The 26,341-nt window shown below is 45.0% G+C and overlaps 1 protein-coding gene across 3 annotated transcripts in view; it reads right to left on the minus strand.

The window, feature by feature from the left end:
* Positions 1 to 7,275: 7,275 nt before the first annotated feature.
* Positions 7,276 to 26,341, minus strand: part of LOC142817928 (NADP-dependent malic enzyme-like) — a 141,152-nt gene continuing 122,086 nt past the window's right edge. For all 3 annotated transcript variants that reach the window (XM_075895904.1, XM_075895905.1, XM_075895906.1), the window contains 7 exons: positions 23,952 to 24,061; positions 22,569 to 22,666; positions 20,926 to 21,039; positions 16,532 to 16,649; positions 14,630 to 14,772; positions 8,718 to 8,888; positions 7,276 to 7,789 (listed from right to left, as the gene is read on the minus strand). In XM_075895904.1, the coding sequence (XP_075752019.1) occupies positions 7,568 to 7,789; positions 8,718 to 8,888; positions 14,630 to 14,772; positions 16,532 to 16,649; positions 20,926 to 21,039; positions 22,569 to 22,666; positions 23,952 to 24,061 (976 nt within the window). In that variant the 3' untranslated portion in view covers positions 7,276 to 7,567. The remainder of the gene's footprint in view (positions 7,790 to 8,717; positions 8,889 to 14,629; positions 14,773 to 16,531; positions 16,650 to 20,925; positions 21,040 to 22,568; positions 22,667 to 23,951; positions 24,062 to 26,341) is intronic.

Genomic DNA, 26,341 nt, shown 5'->3' on the forward strand with positions numbered 1-26,341 from the left:
TCTGTGAGCTGTTTCGGGGCGGCCAGTTTCTTTTCATAATGGCGTTGCGAGAAATACTTTGAAGTACACTTTCTAAGTTTCAAAGTGTATTCGGCGAAAGCCTGCGGCCATTCGACTTATTGTGTCATGTTACTCTCTCAGTAGTCACGTGATTGATGCGAGAGAGACAGGCCACTGCTGGCACCGTTCCAGCACACGGATGGACGGGAGTGTGAGATACTAAAGGCTTTCTTTCGCCTTAATTGCTCCCGAGCTTGATGATGATAATGATGACCTAAACGAATGACTTACACCCACTCTAGGGGATTGGCCAAAAAACGATTATTTAGATAATGGATCACAAAATACATTTAAATCTAATAATTATTAAAAAGATTAGAAGAAATTAAATTTTACTAATTGAGAGATTTGCAATCAAAACCGCCTTGATTCAATTGAGAATCTTTGTAGAACAGATATCCCGTTGACAATGACCTAATGGAAAGGCTCCCAAGGAGAGGATATCAGAAATAATGAAATCCAATCTAATTCGATTAAAAGCCGCAGTAAGAATGTTTTTCTGCAGTGAGTTGAAGCGAGTACAAGATAAAAAAATAATGCTCGATTGTTTCTTGTTTGTGCCTCCGAAAGATGCTCACAGCAGCTCAGTAGTTTCGTAAGCGAACGTTTTAGACCAATGACTGACCACCTCTTGGGCAAGATGGTCTGTACTTTTTAGTGATGCCTCTTCTGACCTTAATCTGTTTTCGAAATTGGCTATTCAGAGCGACGATCGGCCCATGTTATCGATGCAATCAACGCGCTTGGAGGTCATTTCAACGCTTGTAGAATCCGTTCATTGGAAACATCCTAGCAAGTGTTACGTCGATGATCTACGCTGCTGAGACTTCATGCATGTGCAGTCAAGCCCTTTCATGCATCAGTGCGAATACACTAATAATATAGTTAATGTTTGGGGTTCAACCTCCCAAAACTACCATATAACTACGAGAGCCGGCGTAGCGGAATGCTCCGGAAATTTCGACCACCTGAGGTTATTTTTTGTGTGTCGAAATCTAAGTACACGCGCCTCAAACATCTTTACCTCCATCGAAAATGCAGCCGGGATTCAGTTCCGCGACATGCGGGTTAGAAGTCCAGCGCCATAACCACTATAGACCACCGCTGCGGGCTGTGCGAATAAGCTGCCACGTCCATGATATCTACATCATGGAGGCGGAAAGTCTAGAGACTGAATGTAGTGAGAGAGAGAGAGTGAGAATTTATTAGAAGGCAGAGGGGTCGGCCTGAGCTAGTTCGCTCTAGCTTGCTACTCTACACAGGGGATAAGAGAAAGGGGAAGGAGAGAGGGATGAACTCTAACATGTTCAAGCATAAAGATACTATGGTATGCACTCGCTTGTTAATCCTGCATATGTACAGTTGTTTTACCCTGATACAAAAATAAACGTGCATACCTGTACCTACATTACGTTTAGAGCAATGACTTTATTGAGCATATTCGACGTTGCATATAGACACACGGCTACTTGAAGGCTGCCGTTTCGATTACATTTTATGCTATTTGCGTGTCAGTGTGATCTTACTAAGGCACCGTCCTTCTTCGGATTGTCTGACAGGCTTTCGTTCATCGGGGACCAAATTCAAAGAGCCCACAGCAGTGGTAGAGCAGATACGGTTGTCGGCGGCCGAACCTTAAAGTCGCGGTTTTTGATCTAAGCCACGGCTGTCGCATTTCGATGGAGGCGAAATTCCAGAGGCCCGTGCACACTGCAGTGCGAAGTCGGAGCCCGTTATAAAGAACACCAGATGGCCGAAATTGCTGAAGCCCTCCACTAAGGTGTGCCTTATAAGCATATTGAGTTTCTCGCGAACAAAACCCAGATATTATTAAAACCTGTAAAGACAGTTGGTACTAAAAAAAAGACAAACCTGTAGATCGTCATCACAGGTACGCAGAATATGTTTTTAAAAGAGACGCCCATACCATTTAGTTATATTTCTTTATTGACATGCTCCACAAACGGCACTCGCAATGTGCTTACGTGCCGCATAGTGCCAGGACATTTGACAGAAACGCATATAGCAGTTCTTTTAAGTCATCTCCTGAATATCATATAGGCATACCTTTGTGGATATGAATCACTACTCGCAGTGCGTGATCATCTAATATATTCTGGTTGACAAAACTAATGTATCTTTTAAGGACACTACAGGCGTTCACAGGCCAGATGTGCGAGATGAACCAATCGCACGTCACACAAACCATTAAAAGCACCACTACACATGATACATCGAAAGCGAACACATCTCACCCTTCGCATAAGTAACAAGCATCACAGAAGTTCTTTTTATTATTATTTATTTCGCGCACTTTCATCCTTGTCTATAACGAGAGACACATCGGAATTCTCACACTGGTTCGCAGAGGCGCCGACAATTAAGGTTCATGGCACCTTTGCACCCTATAGCACATTCGGTTCAACTGACAAGCAACTTTTACCTCCGAGCCCGAATGCGATCATAATAAAAGATGGTCTTCAAGTAGTCATGCTAATGTTTTAAATCAGGATGGGGTATAAAATCAGGTGCTGCGATTGCTCAGCCTTCATGGCGATCATGCTCACCAGATGCATGTACTTAAGACTTCTCAGAGGCTTCAGTTAAGGAGGGCACATCTGGGTTTTCCTGTAGCTTTTCTATGTTTGACCCTGTACATGCTGTTCTTTGAAACTTCTGTTTGCTGAAATCAAGAGTTCAACATTCGCGATCATTGTAATTTACTGTGATGTTTTCAGCCCACAATACATATTGTCAGCAGACTTTTAGAAGCCACTCACTTATATCCCTTTTGCTCTTATATATTAACAGAACGTACACCTACTCCTAAATATTACAAGCATTTAGAGCCTGTGTGCCATCAAATGAAACTTACAATTCAACATCGACCCTCCACACGATTAAATTATTTTTGTGTGTGCGTCTAGAGAATCTACCGCTCTAATAGCCAGATTGCAATTTATATTCCGTAAGGTTGCACTGAGACGCCATGTGACACTAATGATTTAAGAGTGAGAAATTCCTTAGGCAAATATAACGCGGCACACTTATTACAACGGCACAAAGGGACGTTTGAAGCCCCAGGAATGGCCTCTGGGTGGACACGTTGACTGCTCGCCTGTCGTACGTGACCCTGTCCTTTGGACAGCCATTGAGGGCACTAGCAGCCCCCGATACCCAACTTTAACATGAGGCTGTAAACTACGGAGGCCCATGTTTAAAACAAAGTGACATCATTTATAAGTGAGGGTTTCACAAACCATCAATATTCTGTCCGAAGCGGCGGCGTAGATTAAACAGAAGCTTTCTGTCGAAAATCATCGGTGCCTTGCAGAAGAAAAACATAGCAGGCCACTGCTACGATCTAGGTAAGGACACCAGAAACTATGCGCACACGGTTCACACCAGCAAGCAACGAGAAAAAGTGCAACGAATGCATCAAGCAACGGTTGTTCATCGGCGTCTCTTGCATACAAGACAAGACATGGTTAAGCCCAGGCAGGTTGGCGACTCGGTGAACGCCGCCTTTACAAAGTGTCGCAATAAGGAATAAACAATATTGATACAACCACCAAACACATAGGTCGAATATAATCGCTGAAACACTGCGACGAACGAAAAAAAAAATTAATCACTAGAAGCTTCCAAATAAACATTTGGAAGCGCAAGTTTCGAATGCTTTCAGCGAGAGACATGAATAGCATTGACATTAGCTCAACATTTTTTTATTTCTGTGTAGTTTTTTTTACTAATCCTAATAGCGCCGATGCATCCAAGGGTTGACAGAGACTTAATAATGTGTGAGCTCTGTGATGGCCGTGCACCTTCTCGCTTTGGTTGCTGTTGTAGAACGAAGCATGGTTATACAAATGAACATAAACCGATACACACCGTTTTCCAATCGTCCTGCACTGCACTGTGGAGAAGGGAGACGGCCAATATACACTGATAATGTTTATTCCGCAAATACACTTCCAGTATACTTTCAAATATATCAGTGAATTGTGACGAGACAAAGATAATATGTGCAACAACACTCTGATATTAGAATAAATAGCACTACAACGTCCTCAGCACTTGTAAATAATCTCGACTCACTGAGAATCACTAGCTTAACAGTTGCAACTATCACATATCTGCAAAAAAAAATAAAAGAGGGAAATGAAGTTAATACATCAAATATGAGATTACAACAGCGCAGCACGATAACAGCTACGGCATATCATGCATTTAGCGGTCAATATGGCGTAAAAATTTTTCCTCTTGCGTTTGCTGCGCTAATACTACCACCTCCACGTAGATACTTCTTGCGAGATTATTCGGTACCTCTGGGACATATGTCCGTAAGAGATAATTGCACCCCTCTGATAATACAAGCAGCGTGCACGAGAACACCGACATTGGTTTAAACTAAGATGATTGTGTATCCCAAAAAATTATCTAACAAACCAAGTTAAACTTCATTCTGCATTACATTATCCTTCTAGAGGCCATGGCAATTTCTGTGATGTTTTAATCGAAATTTCTTCGTTAGCTCCACAACTGACAGATACATCATCACAGACATGCCATTTTCCATATAACACATTCGATGTTTATCTATGTCAGAGCTGCTTGAAAAAGAGAGCCTTTATTCAGAGGGGGGAGGGGTGTTCACACTTCGAATTTCTCGCAGCAACGAGAAAATTTAAGTGAACTGAAACAACATCAAATATTCTGAGTACTATCGATATTCAAACAAATATCACGCTGCCGGTACTCTACGGATCGCAACTAGGTTCCGCCCTACCGATAATTATTTGTATCTGTAAGGCAAGTATAATTTGAAAACTTACCGTAGCACATACTTTCGTGAGACACCACAGTAAATATGACAATGCATAGATTTACCAAACACTTTTTAGCCTGCAACTTGAGCACTACTTATAGCTTAAAGAAGAACAGTCACCGGGGCGTTCTTTCATTCTATCAAAACCACTTTAATTAGGCACTGTCTCTTAAATCATATAATCAAACCAACAAAATGGACGTACTAAAAACATCATATTTACAATAACAAAACGGCGATGTATTATTAATATATTGCACTCAATTTCGAGCGTACCTAAATAACCTGACGGCGACACGCGCTCACCACTTTTGACTTGCTACTTTAGAGAAAAAAAATTCTTTCTGGTTACAAGTTCGATGAAAAACACCAGTGTGTTTTGTCAGATTAAACTGGGTTCTTTACGCAAATTCCTGTGTTACGCCACTTGGCAAAAGGTTTCAGATGCACCGTACTAAATGAGAAAGTTATTTAATTCACCTCACAAAGACACACATTTTTTTTTCATTCTAGTTATAAGTGCTGAACTTTTTCTACAAGCACACCCATCTTATCCTCCCTTTCTGTGTGCTTGTTGAACAAATTAGCCCTTCCCATTGTGTACCATATAATGTCGACCAGCCGCACAGAACTATCAATGTCGCGGCGTGCATATTTAACGCTTGTGGGTCTTCACAACTACAAATACAATGTTTCAAGCATGCATTTTGCATCAAATATACACACTTGAACACAACAATCCATTTCTTTGCCTATGTTTGGATTGAAACGTACAGTCGAGCTAGTGTAACGGATCATCTTCCTCAGACGCCTCCACCATCTAGTAAGATTAAGCGTTAAAGTGACTAAAGTTATACGAAAGTATGCCATCTTTATAAGCAAAGCACGTCTTTCATTTCAAAAGCATCTTAGTGTTATATAAATTTCGGCTACTCATGAAGCTGACAGAGAGACCAGACAGGCACACTTGTGAAAAATTTCATCGAGGCTACGATGACAACGGAAATAAGTAGACTTCGCATGCACCACGCAAGTAACCTGAGGCAACAAAAACTACACAATTATTAAATGGTGCAAATCTTTTAATCCACAATGTTAAAAACAAAAGTTGCATTACCTCTCGGGTCGATAGCAATTTTGAGTGGGTTATAGTAGGTTCTTAATGCTCTCAGGTCAGATTCACGAATCCGACAGTTGTGTCATGTATACATGTGGAAATAAAGCGTATTTCAAGAAAATAATACTAGAACAAATGTCATACCTCAGCTGATGGCTTCGTCTTGTTTTTTTGTTGTGCCAGCCGCACGAACAATACACCTCAATATGGTAGCATGTAAAGCTGGAATACGAGCGAACTTTCGTGATGTTTTGTGACTTAACTTCATGTTTATGTTTTTTATATAGTTCCACTGAAAGATTTATGGTTAATTTATACGACGTTATAATAATGCTTTTAATCGTGTTGTTTGCATTGTGGGTGAATTTCGAATATTTGGTGAAAAGTATCCTCCCCAACATAAAGTCCTCAAATAACACTTTCTATACATGATATATTACATATTTATATAAAAAAAGAAACCATACCATGTAAGATCAGTTAAATAATATGTCAGGTTCAAGCTTTCCATCCAAGTCCGAAAAACTATTAAAAACAACAAAATACAGACTGGGTCTTCCCAAATACAAGGTTAATTATCTCTAATGCTTCTGTTGCTACACTCTAGGACGTCCTAACAACCACCTGGCAATGAGATGCCAACCAGAAAAGAGAGGTCGCAGCAGTTGTGCAATAACAGACTAGCCCTGTAATGTCTGTGTGTTAGCTATACACGAAATCACACTGATTCGGAGCCAGCCCGAAACACTGTTGACCACCAGACAACGTTTTCAAAAGAAAAAGTCGGGGATGTCTGACTTGCCAGGGCAAATAAGGGATTCATTCCTCGGGGCTCATCACAATAGAGTCATAGCAATCGTCGCAATTTATTCTCTCTTTGTCATCACGCTCAATTCACTCCCGCCTCCTTTTTATTTCTTTTTGCGCAAACAACGTCGTTTCTGCCGACATACAGATATCTCCGACTACCAAAACCTATCTAACCGCAACACCGTACAGAAATAAATGATGATGTGTTCCGCAATTCAATAAAAATTATGTGTGGTAAGCTCGTAAGAAGATTCACAGTGGCTTACATGAGCCGTAGCTATGACTCCTGCTCGAATATCCTTTCATTGCTCGTAACAAACATTGGTGCACTGCACCACGTCAGTGAAATGATGTTAAGTGAAAAGAGAGAGAGAGAAAACGTCTGGAGACATCGGGAGGAAACCAAAAAGCAGAGTGAGGTTTACCTGAATTCAAACAGGTCAGCGGTTATGAGCCGTGCTTGGTCTTATCTGGTTTATCTTTTCCTGCCAAGCAAGGCCACAGCCATAGAGTGATGCCACATCTCAGGCCATTGATTATGTAGTTCTCGTCTGTATAATAATCTAAGTAATTCGATCGTTGTGTGCAGCAGTACACGAGGCGGTGCGTGAAAGACGCGCGTACAAGCTTGCAGACGTCGCGCCAATAACTACGTCTGCAAGCTGCGTTGGAACTTCTTGGGACTGAACGATGACAACGAAAAAAAAACATTAAAATACAACGACAAGGAGGTGGTGCGCAGCCGTGGGCGTCTACTTGACCTTGACGGTCCCGGGGTAGCTGAAGTCGTACTGCTTGCTCTGCAAGAACGCCATCTTGTCCTTGGGCTCGGGCTTGACGGTTGCCACTCCGGTAGCGTAGAAGTGGGAGGCCAGCTCGGCGGCGATGTTCAACGACACCTCGTGGATGTCCGAGAGGGGCGGGTAGACGCGCCCTTCATTCAGGTTCTGCTCCGTCACTGTGTTGGCCACCGTCTGCGCGTGCGCGTAAAGGAAGTACAATAAAAAATGATATAAGTTGTAAAGAAACAGAACACCAAGTCACTCATACAGCTACCAGAGTTTCATACAGTGTGTTGTACTATCTACCTGGTCGCAACTGAATGTGTGGCGAGATTTACTCCGCACCGTTCCTAAAGTACACAGCCATAGGGGAGTTAGTTTAATTAGTATTTTTGTGCAAGACAACAGCATGATTTCATTCTCTTTCTATGTGAAAAAGAAAAATAAAAGCTCGGCGTTCGCCGTTTCTCAGCGATGTTTACCTGTGTCATGCTATTAGCATGTGCCGTATGACAGGAAGGCGCTCGGCACACGCTGTCAAATTAAGTAAGGGCAAGCATATAGATTGACGACGATCATCATTGTGCGAAAAAAAACGCAACCTCGAAGGTTGCAACCGATTGTAGAGTGATGACTGCGACGATGACTTTCGCTTTTTTTTTTCTGGGACCGCTGATACGCGACAGTGCTCAAAGGGACTCAGGACGTCCTACAGTTCTTCGGTTTCTTCGTCGTTGAACCAAAAACGCTGACAACTACCAGGCTACTTTTACGGCATCAAACGCATCGTTGGGATCCTTGCGACTACCAGTGATAACAGCGAGAAAGCGCTCGCTTTCACGCTGAAACTCGTAGCGGTCGGCAGACCGGTCACGCAAGTGCGCAGTCGGTTTAGTGCTATTCGTTGTTTAGTCAGATATTCCACCAACCTTTACACAGTGTACATACTTCCAGCATAACTTGGTACGTTTCGTGGCACTCGTTATACCACGATAATGCCACTAGTTCTGATCCAGTGATATCCCGTCACATGCGAGTGATCTTTACCAACCTGATCATATTTTTGAAGGAAGCAAGTACGGCTGCGCACACGAGACATGTAGTACGTGACTGTGTGTACCTTGGCGGCGATGAGGAAGACCTCGTCGCTGATGGTGGTGACTCCGCAGGCAGACACGGCGAGGGCAATTCCCGGGAAGATGTACGCATTGTTGCCCTGTCCTGGATAGAAGGTCTTGCCCTTGTACTTGAACGGCGGGAACGGGCTGCCACTGGCGTACACGCACTTGCCCTGCACAGAAAAGAACACAGGTAAGGACAGAGTTTATTATCTTGCATATTGCTCGTACCTATAGCTTACGTATTTACCTATTTACGCCACACCTTGACGGCATGTTTACATCAACTTTATCAACAGCAGAACGCACAAGACTTAGTTGACTGGCGGATAGTGGAAAGCAGCCTTTGTCCTGCGGTGGACGTAGTCAGGCAGATGATGGTGCATGAAAAGCAGTTTATGCTATTTATGACACAAATAATCGTTTCCACCATCTTCTTGCGATTTTGTGTAAATGGTACTCGCGGAAAATGCAGTGTTTACAGCAATTTTGTTGGAGGGGTGTACGACATTTATCTTTCGCACCATTGATGTTTTTTTTTCCTTCTTCGCGAACAATACTCGCCATCTGTCTCGTGTTTCCTTTGGAGATTACTCCGCAGTTGCTATGCTTACCCCCCCCCCCCCAAAAAAAAAATACCAAGATGATCTCGCTGATATGACGTGTGCTGTTTAGGACTGAGAAATTCTACAGAAGCGTGCAGTGAAAAAGAAAATATAATTCTTGCAAGATAAGTAAGGATTACCGTTTTGTGACAAGATAAGCAGCAAACCGTGGAAATTGTTTTAGAGCATACATATCGATGACACAACTGTAAGTGCTTGTGCATAGTACTATGTAAATGAATTTCGCATATGTGACGTGTCTACAGACTCAAAAGGCTGTGGCGAAACGAAAAAAAAAACAACGCGTAGCAGAGTAATTTTTATTGACAGACCTCGCGCGGATTTGAGAAGAGTTACCCCAGCTGCGAAGGCGTAAACTGTGAGACGTCAACTCGCAAAGGCTCACGGGATGCACGCGGTCTGCACCGTCTTCTGGTTCAACGGCTCTCCCTAACTCCTTGGTTATCGGTGTCGCGCACTTTCTTCATGACAACACAGGGGTGATGCTCCACACTACGCCGCAGCATTCCCATTAAGAGACATGAGAATTCCCTATTTCCGGGATTTTTTTCCTGCCAACGTTGACAAAATTTCCAGCGAAGTTCCCTCCACAACAGTACTGATTTACGCCCCAATCAACACACACACACACTATAACTAGACATGTCTCACGTACTGGCAACTTTTTAAATCATGACTAGCCCCTCCACTGCCACACAACAAAAGCATGATTTCATTAGTTGTTGTACTGTTAGGCTTTAAGTCTAACACTGTTAGTGAACTAGAAATCGCTTCGCGTAAATAGGTAGTTCTAGAATAGCACACCGTGAGCCCTTGCAGTGCGGTCGGTGCCACTGCCCATGCGTCGTAACGCGAGTCGGCGTTGGCGTTCGCGGACCGCACGCAGAAAATCCGAAATCGCGTGCGGTGATGGCGGCCCGCATGTGGCCCGCAAGCGCTGGCTTCGAGGCTACGGTGTAGCTGCGATCGTGCGTTACGGTTCATGGCAGGGCAAACCCTATTCTAAAACTCTTATGGCGCCTGTAACGCCCGCAGCGCTTGCAAACGGTATTCTAAAACTCCCTAATATCAGAACAAAACTCAAAGGTGTATGCGTCATAACCGATTACAGCAAGTGAAGGCACCCTGTGAGCAGTAAATATTGGTCGTAATAGGAGAATTTAACGATTCCTGAAATTCCCTGCAATATCACGAAGATTCCCCTTTTCCCTTTAGCTCGAAATACAGGCGGAAATTCCCCGAAAAGGGAAAATTCCCTGCATGAAACATCACTGCAACAGAGCGCATGCTTCAAGTTTCTATAGCGCACGTTAGCATGGCCACACGCATGACCGACCATGAAAGGGAAGCGTGTGCTGTCCCTGCGAAATGATATTTTTATATCAGCTGGAAAAGAACGAACTGTACGTACTACCACAATTCCACGTTTCTTTGAGCGTATAGCCTAGAACTCATTTCACACACTATACGTATTAACCCAGGTCGCCCACTAACATGTTTATTTTTACGTGTTTCCCTCTGTAGATGCGCTCAGTTATTTTTGCATCAGTAGTTGCACCATGTTGTACCGCAGTTTGTATCAATGTTTATCGTGTGCAAGGGATATATCCTATATTACTGAAACTATGCATTCAGCGGCAGCGGCCGTGCAAAATGTTCAATCTTTCATTCGCGAATCACCTCGACAACAATGCAGCGCTGACAAAGCTTTAAAAAGACTTGTTTTGGGGCTAGTTGGTGCATACTTGGTGCATACTTGGTGCAGAAGACTGAGGCGCAAAAAACATATCGTGAAGCAGGAAGAGCAGGAGAGAACAGACAGAACTGTTCTGTCTTCTTTCCTGCTCTTCCAGCTTCACAATATGTTTTTTGCGCCTCAGTCTTCTGCACAAAGCTTTAAAAATAATGGCAGCATATCCACGGGTTGAATGGTGGAGAGTGGGGCGAAGCATCCGTCCGTCTATGCGTCCGTCTGTGTGGACGTCAATGCGTCCATCCACCCGGCCGTGCGTGAGTCTGTTCGTGCGTCCGTCCCTGCGTTCTTCCATGCGTCCATCCGTCCGTGCAGCCATCCATGCGTCCGTCCAAACATCTGTCTGTGTGTCCTTTTGTCCATCTAGTCAACACTCCAAGTAACACCATCTCGCATCTTTTCATCATATGTTCCACACATAAAAGCACCGCCATCCAGCGGACATTCCAAGGACTAAACGAGACGTGGCACACGCACACTTTCTTACGGCTTGCACTTCGTGTCTACTTCCCACCTTTAGCCACCTCGAGTTTATGGTACATACTAGTTCACTGTATTCATGGCAGTGCTGTCCAACGCTCGGAAAACCTTTCTGAAACCAAGGAGGTTACGCCCAGAGATTATAACATAGCAAGCCTTTCTTGTCAGATAGTGCTCAATTCACATGCCAATGGCTGGCTGCTAATGGGGAATAAGAGGCAGGAGAATTCGGCTTTTAAATAACGCGCACGCTGCGAATTTTTTATTGTTCAACAACGCACAGGAGATATCTCCCACCGGTACCACCCTGCTCGTAAAAACGTAAGACTGGTTACGTACTACGACGAGGGACGAACGGGTGCCACTTTAAGGAGCTTTGCCCCTAAAACCAAATGTGTCAGCGGTAACTTTTTTTTTGCGCAGTCGAGCTCGTTTGGCGTTTACGTATTGCATCGCATTTGTGAACAGGCTGGCTGAGACGACGTTCGCTCCGCCGTGGTGGTCTAGTGACTAATGTACTCGGGTGCTGACCCGCAGGTAGCGGGATCGAATCCCGGCTGCAGCAGCTGCATTTCCGAAGGAAGCGGAAATGTTGTAGGCTCGTGTGCTCAGATTGGGGTGCAGGTTAAAAACTCCAGGTGGTCGAAATTTCCGAAGCCCTTCATTTCGGCGTCTCTCAAAATCATATTGTGGTTTTGGTACGTTAAACCCCACATATCAAATCAATCGAGACGACGTTTACCTCATAGTCAGGCGCCATGCTTGTGTTGCGTAGTTATCTGTTCTGCTCGCATGCGCACGAGATCATGCATGAATAATCTACTACGAAACAAATGCTCGGAAAAACACTTGAAATTGCCAGCAACACTTGGTATACCTGTTCAACGAGTAGAATAGCGGGCGCTTTTTCTTGTCTACATGAGCGTTAATGACATCATTTTCTCCCACTGGTGCGAGGTCGTTGCCTTCAGAACCCCTGGCTAATTGGGTATATATCAGTGCATGCAGTTGACGTCATTGACAAATGTTGTGTCCGTGTATTTCATGGGTTCACCACTGGACTGATGTCGTGCTGCTGTCAACCGCTGTGTCACGCTATTTTCGGTAACAGGGTCAGAGCTGGCTGCACGTTGCGCGGCGGCCATGTGTTTTAGTGTAAAACTCGTATGTTTGTCGATCGTAGCTGCGTATACAGTGATTGTGGTTGTTCTGATGAAAAACTATGCATCCAAATGTTTTTCGTTGTGCATCTTCGCTGGGAGCACCCGTGTGTAAATACCGAATGTGTCAGACAAACAATACCACCCATGCAGGATTTGAGACAAGTTATCACCTACCTGATGCTAGGCATCCGAACGCTGTACCACTCACCATGCCTCTCCTTATTACCATAAAACCATCTTTAATTTTATATCTTCGTTCGAAGGGAAACTGAACATCTTTTTCTCTTAGATGCTCGAACTCGAGCAACCGACAGCCACGTAACGAACCATGACCGCGAAGGCGAGTAGATTGCAACAGTGTCAAAAAATAAGAGGGTGGGGGGGAGTGCAGCTCCAAAAACGCGGCCAGCGAAAAAAATGCGCCACAGTTATTTTGAACCGGAAGCTGATGCTGACGGCCCCTCTCATGACCCTTTGAGGGTTTACGCCTCACCTATTTGCACATGCCCTTATACAACAATGGCTGACAGAAACAAGCAAAATGTTGGGATTTTGTAACTTATTTTAGAATATATAGTAAAACCATCTTTGTGTTCAATGACATAGATGCACCTTTACGAGCGCTCACTGTGAAGCCACGAACATGAAGGGTACAAAGCCCTCTATGGAATTCTACGGTGTGTGCTGATATCTGGTATTAATCCGCGATGGCGCAATTCGACTGGTCACGCCGTCGACCAGTCAAGTTGTTTGCAATGTGAACCTGTAGTCGCACGGTGACGTGACGATCGTGAAGCCACAGAAACCGCCCCGTGTAAGACTGCCTTATAACGCGTGTCAATTTTACCGGCAATATTGTGCATTGGTTGCTTATCACTGCAATTTGAATGACTGAAAACGCCGTGTTTGACGCCGAGGAAGCGAAAGGGCGCCGTTCCAATACGCACTCCGCTGCGAGAACGAAAATTCGGTGTGTCTTTTTTTCAAGAACGACTTGGATATTTATTTCTCATTGAGATGTTCCAAAACAACAGTGGCAAAGCCGAGAGAGCAGCTTTCTCCCAACAGCGATCTCGCAGTAACATTTATGCGCGAGCTCCAGCCTCAGAAATGAAGGAGAAAAAAAAGCTGCAAAGTCGACAAGACGCACCGATGCAATGAAGTTTTACAGCATTACGTCATTAAATCAATGAATGTGCGCTCACAAGCCACCTTATAAACATAATGCGAACTCTTCCTCGTTTTTCCTTATTTGTCTACTTCAACTGAGCATCTGGTTAACATCTCTACTTTCCTTCTCCTTTCTCTTTCTTTTTAGGAAATCCGAAAGCAAAGAATGCGTTGAGTTTTTAATGACTTCTTTACAATAAGTCGAATATGCTTTTTCTAAATGAATCGAATCAAACACAATCATTTTTCTTCCAATATTATTGCCGCGGCATGTTTCTTCACCGGGTTTTGTGTCCTAAGTACACTGAGAGGTGGGGCAACGAAGGGTAGTTTGTGCTCACGGCTTCCAGTGACGTCACAGAAACCGCCCAGTTGGTGAACCGCATGGCATATACGAATGGTTTATGACGACACACGTTAATGTTATTATTGCATCACTTGCAAGTTCTTTCACTATTGACGTACAGAAACCCATAAAATTCTGGCCCTATCTTTATCCTATTGAAGCATGTGAAGCGCGACATGATTACCTTGCTCCTACGTCATCAAGGCAGCCATGTTGGTGAACTAGTACGTTATGAAGCTGTGATCATGACGTCACGTGCGAGCTATGGATACTAATTCGGTCTGTAAGGTGCATGCATGGGCTACGCAACGTCACTTTTCGATGGGATGTCCCAGTATCACCGTTATACACCGCGTGGGTTCGTAGACATACTCACGTCTGTGTAGGTGTACGCAGCCTCAGCGGTACACTCGGCCTTGTGCGTCGGGTTGCTCAGGGCGAACACCACGGGTCGCTCGGCGTTGGCGCACATGCACTCCAAGATCTCCTTGTTGAACGCGTTGCTCTGCGCCGACGCACCTGAGAAAATAGAAGAGAAAAAGTGATGGCACTTCACCATCACTCCTAATTCTCGTAAGCACGTGAGCTATACTGGCCGCCGTATTAATGACCTGCTCCGCGAACACGCTCGTATCGTTAAGAGCGGTCGCAATGCTTTCTTGGCCTTGCACTTCAGCATGTGAGGCTGTAAACAGCTTTTAAATGACACTGTTATTCCTAAAGAAACAAATATAACAAGAATTACAATCAAAGTGCATTATAAAAAATTGCATCTTACAGAAAAAGGTTCGTTATATTAAAAAATTCATAATATATGTTCATTCCTAACACCGTGTTTATTGAAAGACAAGTTTTAGTTTACTTCATTATAACCGATGTTTCGTTATACCCGGGTTCGCTGTGTACTGGTTTGAGTGTATACAAAGGAATATACTGTTCGGCAATTTTATCATACGTGTCGATTAAAAAAACTGGTGCAATGTGCATCACACATAATGAATTTAAATATCTTACGAATCTCACAGATAATGAATTTCTATATTCTACGAAACCGTAATTTCACCTTGTAGCGCACGTGTTAAAGCCCGCCTGGCATGTGGTATGACTGGGCCTTTTTTCTCTGCAATCATGGCTCTTTCACATGCCGCGATTGCAGAGAGAAAAAATTCCTACTGTTCCCTTCATTCGCTCTGTTCGCAACCGCTACTAATGGCAGTTACGCTTTACATGGACTTTTGTAAAAGCTCTGTGATTTTTTCCTCTGCAACTGGCGCAGCGAGCAACGTTTCGTGCCGCCCTTTTTAGGGGCAGACACTCTAGCATTTTTTAGATGTAATGTAACAATCTGTGCGTTATGATATAATTAGGTCTTCATGAACAATAACGAGAAGCACGCTTGTTCCAACTTTTAAGAACACTTTCCAGTCTGTTTTAAAATGCACAACATCGGTAATTACCAAAACAGACGTCAACGCAATTTCGACAGCTTGGCCAGCCCGGAACTATTTCGACGGGTCCCGATCAAAAAACCACACAGCCGCTGCGATGAGAGCGAAAAATTTCCAACATGTAAGCAATTCTCTGCGACAGGAGAGAAATGCCCTTTTTTTCGCTGCGAACGAATTCGCAGCCTAAAAATCTCTACTTCTTCGCCCCTTAAGCCATGGGTCTGTACATGCATGTCTCTCTTGGTACGTGCCCGCTTAGTGTATGACTCCCTCAGCAGGTGCAGACAGATGGACGGTAGAGACAGACAGACAGACAGACAGACAGACAGACAGACAGACAGACAGACAGACAGACAGACAGACAGACAGACGGACAGACAGACGGACGGACGGACGGACGGACGGACGGACGGACGGACGGACGGACGGACGGACGGACGGACGGACGGACAGAAGATTTACGGTCTACCAAAAAAACCCTCCGAAGCTTCACCCCATTTATCATCCCGTCGTGGATGATGATAAGTTATGATAAGTTATGTTGTAATTTTTGTAAACGGCTTTAAAGCGAAAACGACTGGTGAGGGAGCGCGTTAGAGTGTATGTTAGAAGGATCACAGCAGTTGGTCCTTTATTTGAAAGTCCAGCCGTCGTCTTGTGCGTGTCTCTTCTCGAACTAGCGTCGTAACATGTTCGAGCGCTTCACTCTCTCATTGAACACAATATACAGTAAAGCAATATTTCACAAGCACGAAACAAGTTCGTTTCCGGTATATGTACGAAATACGGTGACACAGCGTTCGTGAAAACAGCCCTGAATCGGGTCTTACCGATGAGAACGGTAGGCTTGACGAACTTCACGATCTCGAGCAAGTTGTTCATCTGCTTGGCGTCCTTGGCGAATTTCTCCTTGTGAGACTGCGTACTGTCGCCGTTCGGGGCACGATCCTGCAGGCGCCACAGACATGAAGCAAATCGTGAGCGCAAAGGTATTCATAGGCTTAAAAGCGTGCTTAAAAGAGCGCCGACTTTACGCGCATACCGCAGCCTTTTGTTTATGGCTGCGCATGAGTGCTCGCGAATACGTCGTGAACCAGGACGCACTCGGTGAGCGTCCAAGCGAACCGGTGTGTTTTTATTGAAATGCAATCACCTTCAATCCTTACTATAAATACGAATGCATCTGTGTTGGACGTATCCACTGTGTTTAGAAAAAGTAGTTAACGATTTAGAGTAGTTGGTATTCTACTAAGGGAGAGCTGAAAGCCGTCCCGTGGGCCTCACGCTTGATGAGGCCGCATGACAAAAATCTACTAGCTCTGTGTTTAGAAAAAGTGGGTAACAATTTAGAGTACATAAGAGAGCAGAAAGCCGGTAAAACAGAGTTGCTGGATAGCAACTCTGGATGAGAACGAGCATTATGAAATCTAAGCAGCTTTACAATCTGTTCTACGTTTCTGATGAGCTGGATTGGAAGTATAGACCCACATAATACCCCCAAAGATGCGCCACCAAGCAGCTCAGTGCTCTTCGAAATTACGCCACAAAACTGCGGACGATACCTAAATATCCCCACTGCCCCATATATACGCATTCAATTGCACCTTTCTTTTAGTAAAGTTGAACGCATTTTAGATGACTTTGGCTGGACGTCGGCATTCACCATTATTGTCCATGCTTTCCATGAAATGACTTATTCAGGTCCATCATCTTTATTTAGCACTATGAGTAACATACCATGACATATAAATAAAGCATGCAGACGTGCACCTCCCGCGTCTCCGTTTCTATCAGGCCCGTTGCTAGGCGATAACCAGTGCGCAACTTGCGCGCGCGTGCTGAGGTATACACTACAACATATTTTATAAACCATGACTACAACAACTTAAACCAGACCCCGCTCTCCCTGCATGCTGCTCGAGCAGGAACGCGTGTACAAACGGAATCACGCGTGCACTTGTCGCCGGCCGCTTCATCTCGGCTTTCCCCCCAACACCTCTACGGATCGTCTTCTACGCCTTGGTGTACACAACACCCTCGACGAGTTGATTGAGGCTCACCGTTCCGCTCAGGTGCAACGCCTATACTGTTGACCAACCGGTCGCCACATCATTTCCCCTATCGGCCACAACACCTCCTCCCACTCTCCGGATTTGGTCTCATTTCCCCATGCTGTTAGAATGGCCTTCTGCATCAATCCGCTGCCTGGGAATATGCTCGCGGACCACCACGACGCTCGCCGCCATGCCCGGGCGACCATGCTTCACGCCAAGTACGCTGTCTACCCGGCCGTTGCCCATATACGTGGATGCGGCCCGTTACAACTCATCCAGAGACGCCTTCGTAGTCGTCTCCGTGTCGCCCTCCTCAGCGCCTTCTGTTTCTGTGCCTGCAATCATGGCCGGCGCTCTTCGAACACCTTACGCCGCCGAAGCGGAGGAGGCGGCCATCGCTTTGACTGCGACCTCGGCCTACGCTCGCGGTGTACTCAGCGACTCCAAACGAGCCATCTCGAATTTCTCGCGAGGTCTTGTCTTGCCTACTACCCTACGACTCCTTCGTCCGCTACTGCAGCAAAAGGAGCAGCGCCATGTTGAACTGACCTGGGTCCCCGCCAACTCGAGTCACCCAGGCAATCAGACAGCTCACCAACACGCTCAAGGACTCGTCCACCGATCGACAGGCCCCTCAGAGTGGGACGCCCCGGTGCCGGAGCCCCTTGTCACTTACCACGACAATACCCAGCACTACTGCCTCGAGCGATACACCTATCCAGCCCCCCACGTCAGTCTTCCCGAGCGTTCTGAGGTCACCTGGCGTCGCCTACAGGCCTACACCTTTCCGTGCCATCTCGTGTTTTCCAACATCTACCCAGACATCGATCCACGCTGCTGCTTCTGCGGAGGTATGGCCTCACTGAACCACATCCTCTGCGGCTGCCCGGGCGATCCCCCGCCCCCCGAATTCTTCCACCCACCCCCTACCGATGAACAATGGGAGGTTCTTCTTTGCAGCACAGACAATGACATCCAAACACGGTTCCTGGGACGGGCGCAAGCAGTGATCGAGAGGCACGGCCGGGAAGCCTACTTCGCTTACCCTCCCTCATCCCTCACTTTTTCGATGAATAAAAGTTGTCACTCACTCACTCAGCTGCCGTTTTCTACCGACATATGCAAAAACCGACGCCGTAATGGTAGCTAGCATGGGCATACCGCATGATGGGCCTTGCACTATAATTCAAACACGAACGGACGCTTGCAGCTACGGTTGTATTCACACGACGAACGTGATCACAGACGGATCAGTCATGTGACAATTGGCGTAATTCAGATCCCTCCACAGTCAGCATTCACACGACAGGGGAGAATTCACGCTGCAAACGAGCATTTCGCCATTGGTCTCCGAGGATCCCAACAGTAGTTTGGGCTTCCGTTGTTTCAGGAATTGGTCCACGTGCACTGAAGCGGGAACCCGGGAACGGCTGACGTATGGTAACTTAGTACGAATTCCACCGCCTCAAACCTCGATTTGGTCTGTCGTGTGAACACAGCTTTACGTGAGGTATCAGCTCCAGACAAGAGCGTCCGTAGCCAAGCGCCCCACCGGGAGTCTGCACGTGTGTCATCTACGGGATGTCTCACATACCGGAAGCTCTTTTAAAAGATACACTTTTTATTTGCAATAAAGATTTATCGGTGTCAGTCATCACTGTCAATGCGAATAGCGAAACAATTACTCGACTATTGCAAATGAGTTCTGCGAAAACCCGCAAGGTGGCGAAATGGTTAAGAAAGGGAAAGAAGGCAGGGTGGTTGTCTTCTTTTCCCCTTTCTTAATCACTCGACTACAACCAACCAGCGGTTCGTTTACACGCCGGCTTGAACGAAAAAACTCCTTGAGATAAGTATCACTGTTGCGGGCCCAAAAATTTTACACACTAGCATTTCGAACTAGACGCGCAGCATTGAGTGCACCGATTTGCAGTTTTCGGACGTTATATGCTGCCCACTAATTGTCCTCTGTTTCACTGACTTCATGCTAGTGCTTCGTAAAGTGCAATCACTCGCAACCGTGTTTGCCGCAATTAAATCACGCGAAAGCTGTCCAATCCAATCATGCTCTTGTAATAAACAACAGGTATGCACATATATTGACTGAACCTCCGGGTTCTTCATCTTACCCTGATTGGTGGACGGTTCTGTACAACAAAAAAAGAGAAAAAGAAACAAAAAATTATTCCTGTGAGAAGTCACGTTTTTGCTGCATGGCCGAAGCAGTGCGTGCGATAACAACAAATTACAGCGTAATGCGGAGTAACGTTAGCAAGTACCTGCTTTAGCATACAACCTGGTGTACCTCAACAAAACGCTGACATGAAGGAATGCGGCCGCTGCTGTGAGCGAAGTCCCCTTCCCTCCGTCTATCCCTTCAACACGAACTGATCTGTGAGAGCATCTTCCTGCCGTCTATCGCTTCAACACGAAATGATCGGTGAGGGCATCTTCCTGCCGTCTATTGCTTCAACACCATGGGCGATTCGAGAGATAAAATGACGCGTAAAATTCGCTCGAGCAGCGTTAAGATGCTGCCCTCACGCGCTTTCATTCGCACGTAGAACGTACGAAGCGCGCACCGATGTCCTCCCAGCTCCAACTTAACGCAGGACCTCACGGCGACGGCAAAATTGCGCCTGAGTGCCCCTACGCGTATAATTATTATCACAACATCAGAGAGTCTGTGCTATGCGCTGCGTCTACAAACCCACCACACTGTATACTTCGCTGCCGAATGCCGTCCCGAATGATCGGACATCAAAAGCCAGGGAATCACATGCCCAAAAGTTGTTTATTATTCATCCGGCCCAATATGGATCGATCGAGACTTGCTTAGAAGAAGTTCGGTTCGGTTCTCAAGGCGAAACTAAAGTGCTCATGTGCACATATGAAAACATTTTCTAAATGTCAAGCATTCACTTCTCTCCTAAATAGAAAATTACAGTTCCGACCAGCAAGAGCTTATCGTAAAAAAGCATGAACACTTTTTAGGAGTAAATACATTTGAAAAGAGACTTTTTCTTTTTTTTTGGCCCTATCGCTTTGAGCATTGTTAGTAAAGTTAGCGGCATGTCGTCAATGGATATAGAGGGATTAGGAAGCACACACATGCGTGAAATTAAGAGAGAAAATAAAAACTGATTAGCCAACAAAAAACGATTTCTCACCTTGACAATGAGTCCTCTGGAGTCGAGCATCCAGATGCTATTTCTGGCATCAGCCTCAGTGGCGCCCTCTTTTACCATCGCCATGACGAGTAGTTCGGCGATGCCCAGGGAGGCCTGTGGGTGGGCCACATTAGGACACAAGGGACGACACGACGTATGCACAAGGACGTGATCGTATTTGTGTCTTCAGATGAAGCAAACCAAAGACGCTAAAAGACAGCAGTGTGTAAAAACGACTAAAAGATACTAGTGTGTCCAAATTTACGTTCACCAAATTATATAATGGAAATTTGGACACACTGGTGTCTTTTAGTCGTTTTTACACACTCCATGGTGTCTTTTAGCGTATTTGGTCATCCTGACTGATTAAATAGAGAGAAATGAGTTAGAAAGAAGCGAACTCAAGAAAGAGACAACAAGTTATTAAAATGTGCCTGTGTATATTGTCTAGTAGCAGTTCTGAAGAGAAAGGGTACGAGGCGAAAAAATAACTAAGAAGGAGCATGGATGGAAACTAAAACGTTCAGAATTGTCCGCTCGTGATAGCCGCAAATCGGTTCCAACAATTTTTATTTCTTATGTGCTTCAGCGTAGATCTTTGAAGATATGGGGACTGGAGAATCAAAAACAACGTGGAAGTTGTTTTTGATTCTCCAGTCCCCATATCTTCAAAACATCGCCTAAAGCAGCTGCAGTCACAGGCGACGACAAGTAGTTTCAGCGTGCAGGAAGGTTACACTTCCGACTCCGACGAACCCCCGTTTGCCTCGCACTTTTGCACTGGCTCCAATTAGAGCGTGTGCTATGAACACCGCTTGTAAATCGCTAATAAGAAACGTAATATAACTGTGTAATAATGGCACACCGTTACAGTAACGCATAGAGTCTTCTATAATTAACTATAGTCGAATACAGCTCTGGAAATCAGCGGAGGCCCCGGCCAGACGACCGAATCGCGGCAGCCGATCACCTCAGCGCCTAAACAAATAGTCCCGCTCTTGGTCTCGGCAACGTTCTCTGCTGGAGACGTCAACGGCCGTCCGGCTCACGACGTCAGTTTGGAGTACAGCCCCATTGGTGCAGCCTTGTATGCATCCGCTTTTGAGGAGAAAATGCGACTGACTCCTAAAGCTGCACGCTATAGAGGGAAATCGGGCACTGTGATTATTCAGGCATCATGGGAATGACGGTAGGGCATACATCAGCATACTTTTCGTGCTTGCGGGCTTCAAATGCACTTGTAGCTTTGTTTATTGCTGTTTACTGGTATTGTTTCGAATAAAAGAACGGACCAAGGTGAACTTCGTGTGAAGATCGATATTGGTGGGACTAAAAGTGCAATTGCTGAACGTTTGCTGGTTATCGTTTCGTGACAAAGCAGCTCCAAGCCAAGCGAAAGCAAACGGAACCGAGAGCGAGAAGATTATACAAATTAGTGTGCTACCCGTCATTCTCATTCTCGCTGAAGCGACTTGTGTTGCAGCTCCCATAGACACTAGCGCCAGAGTTTTTTCTAGTGTATTCATAGGAAACTCTATTCTAGAAACGACCCTGTATGACACAATGAAAAAGCACGCACAGCAGCACGTTGGTTGTGCGCGAAAGTGGCACGTGCGCCGAGCGAAAGGAGCGGCCGTTCTTACCTCTCCGGCTCCCATGAAGAGGATCTTGTTGGAAGACAGCGGTGTCTTGGTGATGCGCATGCTTGCTAGGAGACCGGCCACAGCCACCGATGCGGTACCTGCGATGCGTAAAAAAACCTAAAGAGTTAATCATGACCGTTGTAATTTTCGACACTTGAAGGGGTTTACATGGTTGGCGGATGGTGATCGAACGTAGAAACGGTTAACAGGAATAAGCGCAGAAGAGGTGCACGTGACTGGTCACTGAATTAGGGGTTGGTTACCCCACGGTTCGAAGGGACGCTAAAGAGGAAGAATGACTCGGTTAAAATTGGCGACCTGCACTCTGAGAACACTAACACACAAATGTTTTACTATAGGTTTATTATTAGCAGAGAAAATCAAGGTTGAAGTTTCATTTTTAAATTTCACGCCAAAATCTCCGCGCATCACGTTCGAAGTTTTAGAACGATCTTTTTCGTATTTTCGCGACGTTGGCTAAGTGATATTTTAAGAATCTTTTTATGCTAGGTTTATGGCAGTCACAGATGACAATTTACTTCATTTGTATTGATTGCAAGCTGCATAGAACCCAAGAGACGGCTTCAAAATCTATAATTTCATTTTGTTTGGTGCAGGAATCTCGAGGTGTTGTCTCCGCCCGTATTTTCTTTTCATGAGTTTTTTCACTTACTAAGAGTCCTGCCGTGGTAAGAGTTGTGTTTTCGACAGTGCGACATTGTACTGTACTAATATGCAAAAGACCGTTTTGATTTTTCGTGTCTATTTAAGGAGAGCGGCATGATTGTCGACTTTGACAATTCACTGGAACACTCCTGTCGATTACCCGAGAGCATATTTGTAGCTGTAAAGCGTCGCACTGTTCTGCCTGTACTTCTATGAAGCTATCGCACTTTGACATCTTTTTCATACTAAATGTCATCGTGGTCGCTAATGTGAGATATTACAAAATTGCAAAATAAGTGTTGCTGTTTGTTTAGCATAATGCATCTGACTCTCGCTTACTACATAACTTTTATTTCGTAAGAAGCAGCAAATGTACTTCTACATAGTAATTTGTATTTAGTGAAAGTGAACGTTTTGGCTTCTCAGTGAACTGGTATCATCATTGTAATCGTAGGTTTCAAACTGATGTTGTTGTCTCTCACATATATTTAGCAGTGTTTTTAATCATTTGTTGTTAGGGCAATGGCACTTAAATTGTAAGCGAGTGAAGATTTGTGGCGAATTAATGAAAGAAATGAGTCTTCAATCAACGTATAAAACACCCTGGAAACGTGCAGAGCTTGTTTCGCTCATTCATCGTCATCATTTCATAATCAATTAATTAGCCCTTAAGAATCCTGAACATGGCATTGTACGCCACGTCTATATTCCCCTCACCCTGAATGTCGTCGTTGAATGTGCAGTAGCTGTTCTTGTACTTGGCGAGCAGCTTGAAGGCGTTTCTGTTGCCGAAGTCCTCGAACTGGATTAGGCAGTTCTTTCCGAACCTGGAAAAGGCATAACCGATCACGAACCAAAGTGGAACTAACCGCACCACAGTGGTCTAGCAGTTATGCCGCTCAACAGCTGAGCCGCAGGTCACGGGATCGAATCGAGGCTGCCGCCTTTTCGATGGAAGCAGAAATCCTTGAGGCCAATGTACTTTGATTTACAAACACCTTAAAGAACCCCAGGTGGTCAGAATTTTACGGAGCCCCCCACTGCGGTGTCTGTCATAATCATATGGTGTTTCTGGAACGTCAAACCCAAGCAATTATTATTATCAATATTTCAAACTAAAATGAATGCTTTAGTCTACACACCAATAAGGATTAAAAAACAAGACAACTTGATTGCAAACAGTTACAGCATATTGTATATTCCCAATGTAGAAAGCGACAAGCAAGCCGGTTTCCATTGGCTGCCCTAGTACTCTTAAGCACGTTTCAGGCGCGATCGCGAACCAAACGCAATGTGTTATAGTCTGCTTTAAGGGGGCATGGACGTCACCAGTTTTGCACGCTCATTGATTTACTTAAGGGCTTTTTTTCACCCAACTAATGCTAGAAATGCGTGCCAACGGGTCACGATCAGTCGGCCACTTGTATAATCAAAATTTAAAGCCTTTTTCCTACCAGAAAATTGAGGAAAGTGAGCCTTTTAGTACAGCCGGACCTACTATTTTTTTCTTTGTTCTTGTCTTTTGTCGTTTTTTCAACACAAAACTGTTTGATGCAGGGGTCCACCACGGCTCTGCTTACATGTTTCCGCCACGGATATGGCGTTATAAGCATGTACTAACAGACCACAAAGAAGAAACGAGAAAAAAAAGTTTCCTTGCCAGGCGTCGCACCTACGACCTCTCGCTCCGCAGCACACGGCGCAAGACAACGAGGCCACGGATAGTACGTTGTCCAGCTTGCTAGTGGCAAGCTATTCATGTACGCCATATACCGTTCGGCAATCCTCGGAGCTCCACATCTTCAGCGCGTTTTCATGATCAGTAGCGAGATGGCGAGAACTGCACCAGTTGGGTGCGCGTGAGCGTGGTCTCTCGTGCATGCGCGCTTATCTCGTGATTGGGGGGAGCAAGAAGGTCGCTTTCTCATTGCCGCGGCCCCGTTTACAAAAATACAGCGCTGCTCACAAATGATGAATTAAGAATAGTGATGACTGTCCGCGTTCGTCTTATGTACGCTCCTTTCATGCGCGCTTTCTGCTAGCTTCGAGCAGCTCACCTATCTTCACGTGACATTACAATTTGATGCTGTATCACCCTTTCTTTAACCCTTGTTGCGAAAGAATGCACAATGAATGCTCAGCTTCCTCTGTGAACAGACATTTCACGTTCGTGTTATACAGACAATATACAGAGGAATCAGCTACGTTTTTTTATTCATTCTTTCTTTTATTACTTCCTTTCTTTCTTTCGCCCTTTCTTCCACTATTTCTTTCAAATTGCGCACTGCTCCCTCCCCATTTCTTCGCTACTCTTTGTCGCGAATTCACCAATCATACATGCACCTAGCAACGCGCGACTTTGTTGCTACAGGCAACAAAGACGGTCTTTCGCTCACATCCAGACAAGATTTATGCGTGACAACGTCATACAAACAGCGACCTCAATAATCTCACATGAAGACGGCAGACCACCCATAGGCCGTAGTGTTTGTTGCTGTTTTTTTCATTGACGCGCATGTTGTTCACTTATCGACGTGCGTGTTGGTTTTCTGGAAAGCAATAACCTAGGAATACGCAAACTTCTAGCACAAAAAAATCAGAAACGACTGTTCTTCACACGCTCTTCTATACAGCAGTTGACAGTGCGTTCTCTTTTTGTTTGTTTGTTATTGACAACATTTGCGCGATTACGTATGGTTATTTTTATGTGACTGCATGCTCGCGCGCGGGTGTTTATATAGAGTTATTTGTACATAGGTATGTTTTTTTTTCCTAAGAGCAAGTTGTAATGCTCTGCATGTGTTTATTACCTTTCATTGTTTTTTTCTTTTGTCACGCTAGTTTAAATACATATCACTGTTATTGTAAAACAGTATAGAACAGCATTTTGCGTATGAACTGTGCCCCATTGCTGCGCTACCTTCACGGGTGGGGGAACTCCGGCAAGCAGATTATCGCTTTTTTTCGACCCCCTCCATCATTATATTTTGTACTGATGGGAAAATAAGAATTATTATAATTACTTTAATGCCTGCTTTTATCTAATACTGTTTCTTACCACTCCCTTTCATAATTCTACGTCCCTGAGGGTGAAATACATGAAATGA

Source organism: Rhipicephalus microplus, chromosome 5 (genome assembly GCF_043290135.1).
Source record: "Rhipicephalus microplus isolate Deutch F79 chromosome 5, USDA_Rmic, whole genome shotgun sequence".
NCBI lineage: Eukaryota > Metazoa > Arthropoda > Arachnida > Ixodida > Ixodidae > Rhipicephalus > Rhipicephalus microplus.